The sequence below is a fragment of the Chinchilla lanigera genome, unplaced genomic scaffold, assembly GCF_000276665.1.
Source record: "Chinchilla lanigera isolate Chin_1 unplaced genomic scaffold, ChiLan1.0 scaffold00001, whole genome shotgun sequence".
NCBI lineage: Eukaryota > Metazoa > Chordata > Mammalia > Rodentia > Chinchillidae > Chinchilla > Chinchilla lanigera.
Genome location: NW_004955402.1, coordinates 50,165,004 through 50,182,321, shown reverse-complemented (window position 1 = coordinate 50,182,321; position 17,318 = coordinate 50,165,004). Strand labels below are relative to the sequence as shown.

Here is a 17,318-nt window from a genome sequence, read left to right as displayed (position 1 = left end):
GGCCCAACTTGCCCGTTGGGCCCTTTTTTCAAAAGGCCAAAAAATAAATAAATAAAAATTAATGTAGAAATTATGTGTCAATCTTCAAGTGACTTAAACTATATATAACTGTATATGAGAAAGGAAAGTCTATGAAACAATTGATAATTTCCAATGAAAGACATATTATTTATCTCATAATAATTTTGTCAATTTTGGGCCGGCTGCCAGTTATAAGTGAACACATGTATTGATTCTCTTGCAGTCTTCATGCAAAACAGAAATATTCACATCTTATCAAGTGTTCTGTTTCTGGATTGCTTTGATGATTATTCATTATTGTTGTCCTTTTTATTGCACTAAAATCTTTATTGGAGGTTTCTCCAGAATTTACATTATTGATAAGGAAAACAACTAGGATTTCATATTATATTTGGCTTTTATTTTGTGAAAAATTTTAAATATTTGATAGCATTTACAGTTGTTTAGTCTATGAATTTGAATGAAAATAAAAATTGAGCAGGAAAAAAGTATAAATCATCTAAAACTATGACAAAGGTAATAGAATAATAGCATAATATTAAAATTGAACATTGTTAAAATTCTCAATTTTTCAGGCAATATTTTCAAACCATAAGTAGGAATTAAGGGAAACCTATATTTAGTATTTTTTGGAAATAATGCTGCATATTTTTGCTGCAAAAATCTTATATGAAGAGTGAATCACTGTGTAGCCACTAGTAGTTCTGACCAAGCTCTAATCATGATTGAAACAATGTAGATTCACTTCCCTTCTGGAGATTTGGTATTTTAAAAATATCATAGTTCTCAGGCACTGATAAATATTACTCTAGAAATCTAAGTTAACAAGAGAAGTAGTCAGTCTCATTGTATAATATATCACAATTTATATACCTTAAATTTCTAAGAGTTTGACTTTTAAAAAAGGTCCACACACTCAGATATTATTTTATGATACATGAACAGCCTGTAGTAGAGCTCAAGAGAACAGTAGCTTAAGGCACTGAAGAGGTAAGTTTTGTTTAGAAGTAAATGAAGCATCACATTAAAATGTACTGTTAAAAAATTGAAATGGGAAAAATAATCTAACTCCCTAACTCAATTTCTGTGAACAAAGTGCCGGGTGATTTGTAGGAGTGATTGCATTTCTTTTTCATCCTGGTTATTATTTGTATAGTTCTAGGTTAAGAATCCTAAAATCAAAGGTTTCTTTTAGTCAGTGCTTTGCAATACCATGATTTCGATGATAGTTCCTGAAGCTAAAGCTAGCTTAGATGTGGGCATCAAAATGCAAAACTCTTATGGAAAAAAACAAGGCAGAGATATAATGTGGAAATGGGAAGACAATGGTTGTGCGCACTGGAGTATAGTTAAAGGAACAAAATTTAAAGAGGAAGGGAAAGAGGACACGCATGCAGGGAGGAGGAAGAAAAGGGAAATGGATTAATACAAGGAGTTCAGATGTATTGTGTACATGTATCAGTTCCCCACAAGGAATGTAAAAGTTATGAACTACATACATGAACTAACAAAAAATTTAAAAAAGGACAAATTTTGTCCAAATGAATTCCAACTGATTGAATTAATTGTCCTTGTAAACCATTTTATTTGAATAAATTTTCATTCTTAGTGCATCAATATATTATGAAAGCACATAAAATTAATTTGTCTATATGTCAAATATTTGGGATAATTAGGTATTTGAAAGGGCAGTTAAAGATATTTTTATGTGTTTTATTCTTATTGTTTGAGTCCATTGAATACATTATGTATTAAAATTATATTAAATGATGTAACATACTGTATGATATTAAAATATTGTCACAATTTAATATTAGATGTGATTAATGAGCATGATAGTAAACAAATATACACTTTCAAAGTTTAGAGTGAAAGTTTTAAAGAGTAAATGAAGTACAGAAGAGATTCCTTATCACAGCGTCTTGGTTTATAAGGCTAGATTATGACTGGAAAATTTATGATGTTAGTTGTGAAGAAAAATACAGAGGCCATTTGATTCTTCTCCATTTATACAACTTTTAAATGGTACTGTTTTTCAACAAATGTGAGTTTCCAAGGAAGTTGGTAATTATGGACTTCAGAGTTATGGAAATGTAATTTAATATCTCAGCATTTTCAATACTATGTTGCAATGCTGAACATTTACATTAAATATAGTTATAATTGTTCCAGTTGGTTTTATTGTTTATAGGCAGTGAAATCTGCAACTAAAAGCAAGTTGTAAATTTTAATGGCAATATTTAATTTATTGACATCTGCTAGATTTGCCTTCTTTTGTTAATCTTCAAAGGAAGTACATTTATAGGAAATGAATTAAGTAGAGCTAAATATTATGCTTATACTCAATAGGATCCTCTTTCAAGTTCACTTCAACTGTTTTCACAAATACCATTCAATATTCTGCCATGTATTTAAGATACAGGCCAACTATTAAGTTTTATAAGAAAGCATTTCCAAGTTCTTTTGTTATTCTTCTACTAATAGTACCTCTCAGAATGAGATACTATAATAAAATAAATTATACTTTAGAAAGCATTGTTTAGTAAGTACCTTTTATTATGCTATGAATCTACAAGCTTAGAATTCTAATTGTGTATGGAAGTCTGTTTTTGTACAGTTGTAATCTTTTGTTCATAAAATAATTACTCTTGTAATTTAGGTGCAGGAAGTAGAGTGAGATTTTGTTTTACATCATCATCTTACTGACTAAATAAACAGTGCTTTACAGAATTGAATTCATTATTGGAGCAGGCAAAAGCCTTAATTTCCTGTTAATATACTCTCTCTACAGGAACATTTGTCACCCAGGTGACAGCAAGCGATGCAGATGACCCAGCTACTGGCAATAATGCTCGCCTCCTCTACAGCTTGCTACAAGGCCAAGCATATTTTTCTGTTGAACCAACAACAGGTATTTGTGAGTAAGACAAAGTGCAGTTCAACCTCATTTTAAAGCAGGGAATGTCAGCAAAAATTATCCCCTTAGAAACGTGTTTCACATCAGACCCAAATATTAGATAAATGAACGGGCATTTGTTCTTACACATTGAATTATCCTTAGAATTTAAGCTTTTTTGTCTAAGATTAAAAGATTGGATTTTCCATTGTCACTTTATGCAATTTATGTATAAAATATTTGTGTTATAAAACATATCAAAGATTCTTGTAAATCAGTCGGAAAAGAGACTGGGAGCCCAGCTGAAAAATATGAAGAAATGACAGTTACAAATAATTGTAGAAAACGGTACACGAAAGAACTCTCCACATTAGTCAACAGCGACATACAAATTAACATTGAGGTGAGATACGTGTTCATACTGAACCAGATAAATGAGATTAAGTATGAAGGTTAAGTCAGATGTTTGAGTTGGTAAGAGTCATTCACTTAAAGGTCTGTATTTTATAAATTTTAATTGATATGAATATTATACTTGATTATGTCAGTGCTTCTCCAACTCATTTTAATCAGTCAAATGCCTAATAAAGTAATTATAACACATCATTTATCTCTCTATCAAACATATGTATTGAATACATAGAAATATATATAACAGTACTTTATTGAACAAACACAGTTCATTGTATACAAAATCAAGATTAAACTTATATGATACATGTGCTGAGGAGCTGATGGTATTTAAGGATGAAAGAATATCTTAACTAATTACTAAAAGTGTAAGAAATACAGGAAGTAAACTTTTTATGGTAGTTAGTAGGAGGAAGTATTATTTCCAATTCATGACATAGCAGGTTTAAATAACTAAACCATTTTGTTGAATGTTCAAATATTTCTTATATATTTATTTATTCAGCAAATATTAAAACTCTTAGCCTTTCTCAATTAAGAGTTCTTGAGTCATATTCTAATGAATGTGATGCATCCCTATGTCCAAAACATTTCCAATTATGATACACGTATTTTATAATTTGTAATGCACAGGAAAGACATTAGTTTATTATGTGTGGTGAATGTTTTAAAATACTAAGGTTTAGCTGGGCATGGGGCCTACACCTGTAATCCCAGAACTCAGGAAGATCATGGCATGTTCAAGTTCAGCTTAGGCTACAGTGTGAATTCAAGGTCAGCCTAGACTACATAGCAAGACCTTTTGTCAAACAAACAAACAAAAGATTAGAGATATTTTATGTTTAAAATAGTAAGGTTTAGCCAGGAAAGGTGGGTCATGCCTGTAATTTTAGCAATATGGGGAGCTGAGGCAGAAGGATGGGAAACTGGAGCTCAACCTGAGCAAATTAATGACTTAGTAGCTTAGTGTGGGTGTCCTGGGTTCAATTCATAGCAACGGGGAAAACCAAACCCAAATACATTAGACTCTAATTTTTTCAGACAGTCTTGTTTGAGAAAGGCTACATGCTAGGCATTAAAAAATATACTGGATATTTACAGTTTTAATATTGCAACTTTTAAAATAATAATAGCTAAAACAACAAACCAAAACATAAAATTTTCCCTCTTGGAACTTATAGATAGTAACCATATGCATGCTGGTAAATGCAAACATTTAACGTGTAATTTTAAAGTGGAACAGTAAAGACACAGTTAGAGAGTGAGTACAATTCAGGGTTGTGTGGTCAAAGCAGAGCACAGCAAAATGAGAATGCTGTACTGAAACTACACCCAAGGAGAAGAGAAAGTGGAAGGTTATTCCAGGTTCTGGGGGGAAATGTAACTGGAAGTCCGAAGATAGGAAGGAGGTGAAAACATTGGACTAATTGGACGGCAGTTTTATATGCTATTTGAGGAAGGGCCTACCAGCATTCTTTGCATTGTGCTGAGAAGTCTGGACACTGGGTAGAGTTGATGTTGAATGTATTATTGTTATTGTTCTCCAGGGGGGTGACTTTCAGGGTATAGTGGCTCAACGTACAGGGAAAGAATGATTGCATGGTGGAATTATTAAGAGATTAATTAGGAAGTTGTTATGCTTAATAATAAAACAATAATTAGAATTTTGTTGCATTTTAAAGGAATCATAAGAATTTCTTCTAAAATGGACAGAGAGCTACAGGATGAGTACTGGATAATTATTCAAGCCAAGGATATGATTGGGCAGCATGGAGCACTGTCTGGAACAGCAAGTGTATTAATTAAACTTTCAGATATTAATGACAATAAGCCTATATTTAAAGACAGTAAGTAGAAAACATTGTGTTTGTTTTGTTTTGTTTTGTTTTGTTTTTTCTTCCGGTACCGGGAAACGAACTCACGACCTCGCGCTTGCTAGGCAGACAATGTGCCGCTGAGCTAAATCCCCAGCCCCAGTAGAAAACACTGTGAATTTTCATTGTAATGTACATATAAGTATACTAAATACAGACAGATGTTAAGAGTTCACATTCTAAAACCACTGTGCCCATGTAAGTTTTGCATAAATTAAATCTTAAAACTATTCCAAGATACAATTAAAACCTTGAAAGCCAAATACAAATAAGTGATATTACATAGTGTTCTATTGATGTTCTAACAAGCTGCCACACATTCCATGACTTATAACTAATTGAATTAAGAGAGTTTAGTGTGGTTCTATCCAGACTATGACCAAGGTATCTGCAAGAGTTGTGTTATTTTCAGAAACTCTGGAGTAGGAAAGAAAGCAGCTGATAGAAATAATAGATATGCATAAATGTGTACATATGTTTATGTGTTTATATACATATATATTCCACCATACCATGATTTTCTAGGTGTTGGTCATTGATTTATAGGAATAAAGCTGTCTTTTAATTACTTCTTGTTTTCCTTCTTTCTCCATTTCCCTACACATTCCTCAAAGTCAAGTTAAATCATGGGTATTTGATGGCTGAAGTGAAGTGCTTTTTTCACTGATATCCTTCTTGTGTAACAGTTGATGTATAATCAAAGGAAGCTGGCACCATGCAAATTTATTTTCACTTTCAGGATTTGCCATTAATTAGTTGTGTACACTTAAGAAAGGCTGGTAGTGTATAGACATATCCACAAACAGAGCATCTAAATAATATAGACACTCTTCTGCTCAGATTGGTCAATTCTTTCCATGCTAGGATTGTCTAATCTCCGGTTACTCAAGAAAAACACTTATGTACCATATAATGATGTTTTTGTCAATGATGAACAGAGAACCTTTCAATGAATAAGGACCTGAAAATTCCTATCCCTTATTATTTTTAGTGTATCTTTCTATGTTTAGGTACACGAATACCACTGTGTTACAATTGCTTATTTGGTTCAACACAGTAAAGTGCTGTACATGTTTGTAGCTTGGGACTTCCCCATAGAGCTTAGGTATGTAGCTGGTATACAATCTGGGTTTGTAAGGATACTCTATCATGTTTGCACAGCATCAAAGACATCGCAGGAACACATTTCTCAAAACATAGCTCCATTGGTAAGCAACACATGACAGTATTACAAATCCAGAATTGTGTTTCTGCTCTATCACTCCATTTAAAAAATATTAGTATAAAAGTTTGACACTGATATATGCCAAAGCTCGCTTGTCTTTGTGATACAGGCAAAGGGCAGTAGCTTGTAACTTCATCTACAGGTGCTGAAATGTGTGAGGAATATTTCTGTCTCTGCACCATGAATCTGACTTCCTAAAGAATATGACTTATAAATGAGAAAAATGCCTAATTAAAGCTGAAATAGAAGGACATCATAAAATACAGGAATAGGACATATAGAAAAGATAGCAGCTGGATATAGTGAGCAAGTCTAGTCCAAGTTCAAGAAGATGAGGTGCGGAGCATGTAGAAGGCTCTGGAAGTTGAAATTCACAAGGAAACTTAGACACCAAGCTATCTCTGAAGGTTCTGCTACTGTTATTCATTTGTTTTTGACATTTTACAAATTATACTTTCACAAGTATTATCACAAAATTAGAATATTTAAAATACATTTAAAAATTCTCTGATTTACTCAGAGTCCACATGTAAAATTGTCTGAAAGATTTGAGCATAGCTGAGCCTGACACCTGCTCCTTTACTCATATTTACATCAGTTTTCTCTGCTGAAATCCTGTTGTCCTCTCAGTCGAAATGTTCTTTATGTACACCCACAGCTGTGGGCCACGTCCTTGCCCCTTAGTCTGGGACATTACTCAAACATGCCTCTCCTTTATTTTGACAATTTCTTCCTAGCTGGATCATTGCTAGGAGCACCCAAATGTGTGTGACTATTTTCCTCTCATCTTTAAAGCAAATGCAAACAGAAATACTTCATTGATATCTCTTCCGTATTTAGCTAATAACACTTGTTCTTTTCCCTGTGTTCTTTCTCTTAGAGAAAATTTAGGAGTTATGTGAACACTTTCTTCTATTACTTTCCCTAAACTGGAAGTCAGTCCATTTTGGTTTCATCCAAACCATCTGACCAGGCAGATTTTATTCATATCAGTAATGCAAACTAACCAAAATTAATGTCAATTTTTTGTTACCATGTAGTTTAGTTTCTGGACTTAATTTGACAGAATTGAGCACTCCTCCCATGAAACACTCTCACTCTCTTGTTAGATTTTTCTTCTAGTTTAGCTGGTCATTTTTCTATTTGCTAGTTCTAATTCATCTCTATATATTTTAAACTTTAGAATATAAATGGGACAAAGCAGACCTTATTGTTCTGCTTATTACACTTACTCCTTGATGTTATCCACCCATATGGCTACAATAATTATCTCTCTGCTGAAAACTTCCAAATTTATAACTCTGTTCTGAGGTACGTCATGAACTCCACCCATATACATCTAACTGTCTACACATCACCTTTCTTATTATATCAAGCAAAGTTAAAATTTATTACTTTAGAATTTTATTGATCTCCTGATCTTATTTTCCTTCTCCAAACCACTTCTTCCTATAGATTTCCCCATGTAAATCACTAACAAATCCAGGTTTCATTCTTTCAAACTGACATTTTGATTATTTAATATGAGCACACTGTATGAGAAGATTTTACAATATATTTCATATTACAGCAGCCGTATCTAGGTTAATTCTAACTACTCATACAGTCTGAATTGGTGTTCGATTCTAGACAGTTTCTGATTTTCTATATTCTGAGGGAAAACACACACACACATGCACACACACACACACACTCCATATAAGAGTAGAAAATAATTTTATTAGAGCCCCAAAAGTTATATTTTGCTTTCCTTTTCTCTTTCTCAACTAAGCATTAAATCCTCTGAAGATCTTCTTGGCTCTGCATTAAAAAACATCTGAACACTTCTCACCACAGCACTTCCATTTCTGCCTACTTGGAACACACCACCACTTGAATTTGTTTCTAACTGTGCAACATGCAGTCATCTAGTCTCTCTGCTTACGCCATTACTCTCATTTATTTCCGTACACCTTTACTGATCCTGTTAAAATGCAAAAGACATTATTATATCCATGTCTTCCTGTCTCACTCAAGAAAAAGTGAAAATTTTCAGGGAAAATTAATTGCTGCTAACCTTGTCACATGATCTGTCATCCTTCAGTTCTGGTTATGACCTCTTGAACTGTATCTACATTGTCTAGTTTTTGCACCCTGAAAAGCCAGTACCAGGCAACTGCACCCCCCACTATGTTTTCAGATCAATCTGATTAGTCTTTTCTTTTTCCTGAAATTTTATTTCTTGCAATGTTCATTCCTTTGCTCCAGCTCCAATTTAACAATTCAATTGCACAATGAGGAATTTTTACATCATAAAAAATTTAAAGCCACCAAAGCACAATGTTGTCCTAGTACATATCAGTATCTTATTTATTGTATGATTTATTTTAAGAATGTAGCCTGAGGTAGGTATCTGGGTAAACACCATTTCTTGTTACTGTGAGAGCCACAGGAAGAGAATCTTGTGAAGAAATTATGCTTTTTAATACATATATGTTATATATATATGTATATACATATATATATAGAGAGAGAGAGAGACAGAGAGACAGACAGAGAGACAGGTTTTTGGTTTTGTTTTGTTGTTCTTTGGTTTTTTGAAATGAGTCTCTCTTATGTAGCTCACAGGCTGGCCTTAAACTCCCTATGTGGTTGTCTTAGTTACTTTTCTCTCATTGCTGAGACATAAGAAACCCAACACTCAATATTAGTTATTTAGCTCACAGTTTGTGGAAGTTTTAATATGTAATTCACTGGCTCCAAGGCAGCCTGGTATTGAAGAGGGGCAACCGACAGGGAAAACAGCAAGAATAGAACTGGGAAGAGGAAGCCTCTTTCCTCCATTATGTTGCCTACAGGGTACCCACCCTCGTATGGGTTTAGCATTCACACCCCCAATCTCAGCACTAGAAAATAAACCGGTCACAAACTATAGATTTAGCTGCCTCTGAAAAACCCACCCCCTCCATGACCACATGGGGCTTTGGAAGGACATCTAGACACAAATTGTAAGTGGTCCTGGGTGACCTCAAATTCATGGCAATCTTCCTGCCTCAGCCTCCCAAATGCTGCAATTATAGGCGTGAACCACCTTGCCTAGCTTCTTAAAAATACATTTAAAAAATAATTTGTTCAACACTGAGGGACTCAGGCCTGGGACAAGGGCATGAGGGGCCTGGCCCCTCCGCAGGCAGCAGCCGTTCCTAGGTGAGTGCTAAGGAGCTACATTTGGGTTAAGGGAGCCTGGGCCCAGGGCCGCCAGGAGCGGGAGGGGCACTCAGTGGCCTTGGCAGTGGCTTGGAACAGCTCTTGGAACCCCTTCCTGCAGAGGGCAGGACAGATGGTTTGAAATAATACAGTGTAGAAAGGAAAAACTGTGTTGAAGTGATTTCTGAGTACATGAAAATATGTACTCCACAAATTATCACTAAGTGATGTTTGAAGGAACTATTTGGTTGTTTCTAATTTTGAACACTGGCACCTTAGTATAAACTCAATAAAATTGAAATATAAGACAACTAATTTCAAGTCTGTGCAAGTGCTGTTTTTTCTTCAATTATTGGCTATTTTTAATTTATAAAAACAACCAAGAATTATTTTTGTTTTTTTTAAAATGAAAAATAGTTACTACACAAATTGTCATTTTCACTCTCAAAAACTGCTCAGAAAACTGTTAGCAGGAATAATATTGCTCCAATTTTTAAAAACAGTGAACTCTAAAAATGTAATTTGTACAAGTTGCATGCTTCTAAAGGAAGCAATGACTTCTTTAAATAATTTTATTGTACACGTCTCTTTTAATTCTAGAAAGTATTATTTTTAGAATATTGCCATTCATCATTATTTCTTATTTTTTAACATAAATAACAAGTAATAAATAATTCAGCAATGATGGAGTTCTTTATTTGTTTTACGTATGCTACTTCTGGAAAAGTAGCTCGGGAGGTCGCTATATCCATGCATTTTTGGTATGTTTACTGTTGAGATTGGGCCAGCAAACTCTGACAGAGAGAAGAATGAAGATGTGAGAGACAGAGGACGTCTTTGTCGGCAGCCGGGGGACTTCCCTGGGATAGCATGAAGCCCTGAACTGACTGAGATCCCCGGGTTTATGGAGGAACAGCAAAGGGGTGGAGTTCTGCTGAGTGCAGATGTTTGTTTTAGACAGCAAAGCAGGCAAGCAAGGCAGGATGACTGTTGGGATAAAATATCCAATTATACCTGCTTGCCCTTTGAAAGCATCCTCATTCTCCCTGTGAGGTCTGTCTCTGCACGAACTGGCAAAACATCTTGTCTTCAAGACGTTCCAAGTCTTCAAAATTAGCTGTGTTCTGGCTCCCGAATCCACCCGAGCAGACATTGATCTTTGGGTATCTCAAGGGACTCCACAAATTATCATTATTCTCTCATTACTAAAGCATTTGTGGCACTTTAACTGCAACACTTTTTATCCCCTACACCCACATAGTAACAGTTTTTCGTTATTTTTTCTTTACATTTCCACTATGGGTAACATAGTTCAAGCACACAACCTCAGATACTTAAATTTAAAACTCAACTATTTGTCTTTAGTTATTCACAATTTTAATCTACATGTAAATTCATCATCAGGTTCAGATATCAGGGAATATTCAAGTAAATGGAAAAACTCTTAATCAGCATCACAATGGATGGTAGAAATATAATGCACAATGACTATAAATCACGAATGTTTAAGCAAATGTGTGTATGAATGGGAATGTGGAGTTATATGTTCCGTTTAGAAAATTACTTAAGATATTTTTAAAATCAAAGATACTCAGGAAATTAAGAAATGTTTCTTGTTTTAAAAATGAAAATGTGTACAGGTAATGAAATACACTGTAAGAGATATATTGAAATTTAGACCAAGAAACTAAAAGGGTTTTCTTACAGATCAGAAAAAATGAATGCTCTAATTGGAAATTTCACATATTAATGCTTTTATGCAAAATATCTTAATTTTTTTTTTTCTCTAAAGGTTTTTATCGCCTGACTGTCTCTGAATCTGCACCCATTGGGACAACTATAGGAATAATTACAGCATTTGATAATGACATAGGAGTAAATGCAGAAATGGATTATCTAATTGAAGATGATGGTTCTCAAACTTTTCACATCATTACCAATAATGAAACCCAAGAAGGAATAGTTATATTAAAAGAGGTAAATAAATTAACGGTATTTGCTTTGCAGAATAGTGCAAAATCAAACTGGAAATATGTATAATTATTTTGTGTACTTGGTTAGTTTTTTGCTCCATTAAGTAATTGAAATGAAAATTTATGATTTATGGTTTAAGGAGAAAATAAGTTTAGAGATAAAATATTTTTTAACAGAGTTTTTTGAGTGGAATGAAGGCATGTTAAAGCAAAGGATTTTCAAATAAAGGACATTTTCTTAAAAAGATCATGAGCACCAGACAATTAATTCTCAATTGCAGAAGATATTTATAGTCATAAAAATATAATTTTAAACCTAAATGAAAACAGAGTGATCTTTTGCAAGGGAGAAGGGGATGAGATATTAGGATGGGGTGGGGGGCAAAAAAGGTAATGTACAAAGAATTAAAATGTGTCATGTACATGGACCAGCTTTTCACAAAGAATGTATTCACTAATGAATGTATTCATTATGGTGCAAACATAAACTGATAAAAATGAAAATATGGTTATTTCATGCCACTTGATGAATAGAGGTTGTGAGAAATTGCAAACAATGTTTCATGCCAGATTAATGATAATATCAAAGGAATATGTGTACACAGAGTGCAAAATCAAACTAAAAAATAAATGACAAACAAGGAAAGCTTTTTACCCTATTGTAGCATTTTGGGTTTCTAAGGTTATTTGTTCTGTGCATACTGCTTTCTTTGTAGGAAGTGGATTTTGAGCAGCAGAACCATTATGGCTTTAGAGCCAAAGTTAGAAACCGCCATGTGGAGGAGGAGCTCACGAACTACCATATGGAAGCTTCCACCACTTACATTAGGGTCCAAGTGGAAGACGTTGATGAACCTCCTGTTTTTCTCCTCCCATATTATGTATTTGAAATTTTTGAAGGAAACCCACTTGGATCATTCATAGGCATAGTGTCTGCCATAGACCCAGATCAAAGGAAATCACCTATCAGGTAAGTCTTTCTCTATAAAGACTGATCTCTGCATTAGTAAATGAATAAGCATCAATCTGTGTGGAAATAAAGCTTCAAGCAAATGTAAACAAGGGCATGTCTCATCTATATTTATTTGCATGAGATTTAATATGTTTGCAAAAATTTAAACAAAGACATTAAAATAGAGTCATTGTTGGTTGAAATGTATTGAAATAGGTAATTGTAAGCACATGCCAGAAATAAGTAATCACCAATTTAAAGAAAATAGTATTGACTTTCCCTAATTAGCACAGCAACTGACAATTTAGGTCAGAATAAAATCAATACTGGTCAAGATGTGGCTTATTTAATTACTTTTTAATTGAAATGTTGGTCAAAAATTGAAATTTTGTTAGAGTGAAGGGTAGTAAAAATGATGTAAGTATAATGACTTAAAAATAAGTGTATTACAATAAAAAACTGCTACCCATTAGCATAGTCTTTTTTTAGTTATTAGGTTGTAAACTTTTTTCAAAATGTGAGTTGTATTCTTCTTGGAGGCAAAACCAATTTTTAATGTATTTATTATCAAACCTTTTCATATTCACCTATTCTGTTTTACAAGCCACAATCAAGAGAATTGTAAAAATTTGCAGGTATTGACTGAAATCTGACCATGCTTTGCTCTCTGGAGACTCTGCTGGCACACTGAGGGTGTGTTATTCATACCTGATGTGAGGGATGTTTCTACCATTCATTCGTAATCTCTATTCATAAGAGGCTGCCTTTCAGCATATAGATAGATCTTATTTGGTTGTAGTGGTTTTAGTAATTGTGTGTGTTTCAGTATAACCCCTTAAAATATTGTGTAGTTGCTGTGTATTTAAATAAATGAAGCCACTGTAGTATTAATTGTTCTTTTGAGGATGCAAAGTAATATAGAATTTAAAAATAGCTGATGATTAAGGTTTTCAATATGTTATCATTTATAATAATAAAGTTGTAGAAGCTAATCTTAGGAATGTGACTAAGGGAAATTTATGAATGATGTGTAATGATAATTATAAAGCATAAATTAAAAACATGGCGTACATTTCATTACATAGAATTAAGTGTTGTGTATCTGCTATATGTAAAAATACTATTCATAAATGAGAAAAAGAAGCAGGATAGAGACACCTAGTACAAGATTATGTGTTTTATGATGTCATCCTTGAGGGGTGCTTAGCTTTTTTCAACTAAAATATTTTAATGATTATACTGAAAATAATTATTTTCAAATAATTTATGAGTACTTATCAGATGAATGGTTTGCAATAATAAATTTTCCTTTATTTGGAATTACCTTTTAAATATGATCATTTCACACATATGTTGAGATCACTGAGGACAGAGGAGATTCTGCTGGTGGTTTTCTCCTCCATATGGTATGGCTTGTGTTAGTCACAATGCAAAACTTATCATGAGAGCACAACACATAACACATTACAGTAGTTCTCCCTCCCTCCCTTTCTCTTCCTCTGTCTCTCCAGGAAATACATGAACACAAACTATAAAATTATTTCAATTTCAGCTATAATTTGACAATGTCTTCTTTGATTCTCATTCCATAGTAACAGTTTGGATAACCAAAGGAAATATCAGAATATTACATTTTAGCCTTAGGGATGTTCTACTGTTTAGAGGAAAATAGAATAACACACAATTAATAAGGTTTTTCTTAACTCATTTATTTCAAAATATCCCATTTTACCTAGAAAGAATCACATTTTGGAAGTTTTTTTGAAGCATGGAAATTACTGGGTTGGTTTCAGTAAGCCTTGGACGGAATTAATAAACTAATAGAACAAAATATTCTTGTTATTTGGTAAGGTCAGAAAAACGTTAGAGTAAAATCTACCCTGAAATGAATAAATTTAAGCTACATAGTAAATATTTTGAAAACAGCAGTGCATATATAAAGGAATCATGCCTTATTTAGATGTGAAGGTGAGAAGATACAATTGTTGTAAGGGTCTCAGAGACCACAAGTAACAAATTTATTATCATGAAAGTGAAAAGGAATTTATAAGGCATATACCTTATAATTTTCAATTCATCCCTAATGTCATATATGGCTATATCTATGTTCCCAAATTTATATATTCAAATTTAAAACCCTTGTATAATAGCATTAGAAAATAGAGCCAATGGAAAGATTAATTCAGAAATGTAAACCCTCCAGGAATGGGATTAATACCCTTATGAAAGGAATCCTGCACAGTGTTCTCATCTATTCTGCCATTTATGGATAAATGGAGATGTTAGCGGTTTGCAATTGGATGGAACAAGGCCCTTCTTGACCAAACTCTTCTGACATCAACATCTGAGACTGCCAGCTTTCATGTATTTGAGAAATAAATTGTGTTTTTTTGAGAAATGCATGCTATAGTAATTTGTACTGGCAACTGAGCTAATACAATTATCAAACATTACAGACAACAAGCATAAGAAATATGATAATCATTTGTCATTATTGCTATAATTTATTATTTGTGCTTTTTTGAAGTTTCCTTTTCAACTAAGCCTGTACTTGAAGTGTGAAGTACTTTCTGTGTAAGAAAGATAGTGTATTCTATCATTCTAGTAGCCAAAAATACCAAGTTAACTAAAAGCAAGCAGAAAAAAAGTAACAGAGATCAAACCAGAAAGATGAAAGTAAAACAATAGCAAGTGATGTACAGAGCCAGTTCTTTCCAGAACACCATAAAAATAAAAAACATATTAATCTCTATGTAGATAAATTGAGAGAGAGAGAGAGAGAGAGAGAGAGAGAGAGAGAGAGAGAGAGATTGAGAGACCAAGGGGAAGAGAAAGACAGAGATAAACAGAGGGAAAAACATTAATTTTTTCAGAAATGAATAAAAAACTAATGATAATACTGATGTTAGGAAAAAATCACATAGATCAATTTCTTGAAAGTACAAAAATTTACATGAAAAGATAAATAGTTCATTAATCACATACATAGCGCTATACATACATATATACATACACATATAGATGCATACATATACTACATAAATATATAAGTACACATTTACACAGCATAACATTTTCCAAAAATGAAGAAAAACACCTTCTAGAACCCAATGATATTATTGTCAATATTTCCTCTAAAAATGGCCTGCCAGTTAAAAATATTCCAGGTCTTTCCTGCCTTGAACAAAGAATTGGACAAGATAAGCCGAAAATACTGCAAAATTTTATTTGAATAATGAGGGGTGAAGAGGTAAGTGAAGATTAGCTCTGTAGAGCAAACATGGGCCAAACAAAACAAAAGATAAAAGCAAAAACAAAAGTGTGCTTTGCATCCAGAAGACATGGAGTAGGCTGCCTTGTGGAGTCACAGCGGGCTGCTTGTGGAATCTGGTCTATTTTATGCCACCCACATCTTACAGGAGCCAATGAGAAATTCTACATAGAGTGCTGAGAATTATCTGGGGCTGTGATGGGCTTTTCTAATTTACAGGTCCCACCCAATCCTCCTGATAATTATGTCACACCCTACTTCCTTTATCAATGTCACTGATAAATTCCACCAATTATTACAAGCAAACTGCTGACCAGTAAGTACCCCACATGAACAAGATGAAAACATTCTTGACAAGATAATAGAAACTCCAGCTATTTGTGGGAAAGGTGTTATGCCACTAACAATAAGGTCCATCATATGTAAGAAGTATTTTGTTATAACCTCCTATATTAACAGATTAAAAAGAAAAATAACATATGATCATTCTTATAGAGAAATATGTTTAAAATAAATTTATGATAAAAATTTTCAACACATTGCAAATAGAAGAAAAGAAAATATATCTACAGAAATTATAGATAATATTACATACTTACTGATGAAATACAACTGATTTTCTTATTAATTGAGAATAAGATAATGATGTATTCTTTTGCTATCCCAATACAACATAATACTAGAAGTTAGAGGCCATGCAATAAATAAGAGAAAGAATAAAATATACATTGGGAATGTACAGAATACTCAGTTGGTGTATACTCTGCTTTCTCTTCAGATCATATAAATCTTTCACCTTTTACTAAAGAATACTCAGTGAAATGGATGAAAAGCAAAAGCAAACTGACAAAAATCTGTGGTCTAGTTTACTACAATGTTATCAAAAAAGAAGGGGATGATAAAATTCCACAAAATTTTTTTCTTTATATCCACAAAACTCAATTATTTCACACTGATAATATCAAGATATAGAAGGATGACGTAATATTGAACAAGTTTATCAAAGTAGGCATAAGATTATTGTAAAATTTTACACTTACCAGAAGAACTAGACATCCTCCTCTGAGGCATTTCCAAAGAAAAATAAACATTTAATGTTGAGGGTTTAATTCTATCTCCAAAAGATGCATTGCACCCTAACACTTCGTACTTCAGAATGTAATCTTCCTGGAAGTTGGAGCTGTAGAGATTAATTTTTAAAATACGGTCGTAGTGGAGTAGGGTTGATCTTCAGTCTAATAAGCTTGATGTCCTTGTAAAGATGCCTAAACAAATAGGGAGAGGTCATCCACGTGACAATGGAAGCAGAAATCAAAGTGATCATGTAGAAACTCTGGAACAGCAAGAGTCACCAGAAAGTGCTAAAGATAGAAAAGGCAAGGGAGTGTTCTTCACTGTATATTTCAGAAGGGACAGAACCTCAGGATAAAATTCTTTCATTTTTAGCCCTGAATTGGTAGTGTTTTGTTACAGCGGATCTAGAATATGATTGACTTTACACTGACATGG

The 17,318-nt window shown here is 33.3% G+C and overlaps 1 protein-coding gene across 1 annotated transcript in view; it reads left to right on the top strand.

Moving 5' to 3' along the window:
- Nucleotides 1-17,318, top strand: part of Cdh19 (cadherin 19, type 2) — a 102,976-nt gene that overhangs the window by 31,561 nt on the left and 54,097 nt on the right. Inside the window, exons 4-7 of the mRNA XM_013511279.1 lie at nucleotides 2,813-2,932; nucleotides 5,011-5,175; nucleotides 11,406-11,590; nucleotides 12,303-12,556. Of these exons, the coding sequence (XP_013366733.1) occupies nucleotides 2,813-2,932; nucleotides 5,011-5,175; nucleotides 11,406-11,590; nucleotides 12,303-12,556 (724 nt within the window). The remainder of the gene's footprint in view (nucleotides 1-2,812; nucleotides 2,933-5,010; nucleotides 5,176-11,405; nucleotides 11,591-12,302; nucleotides 12,557-17,318) is intronic.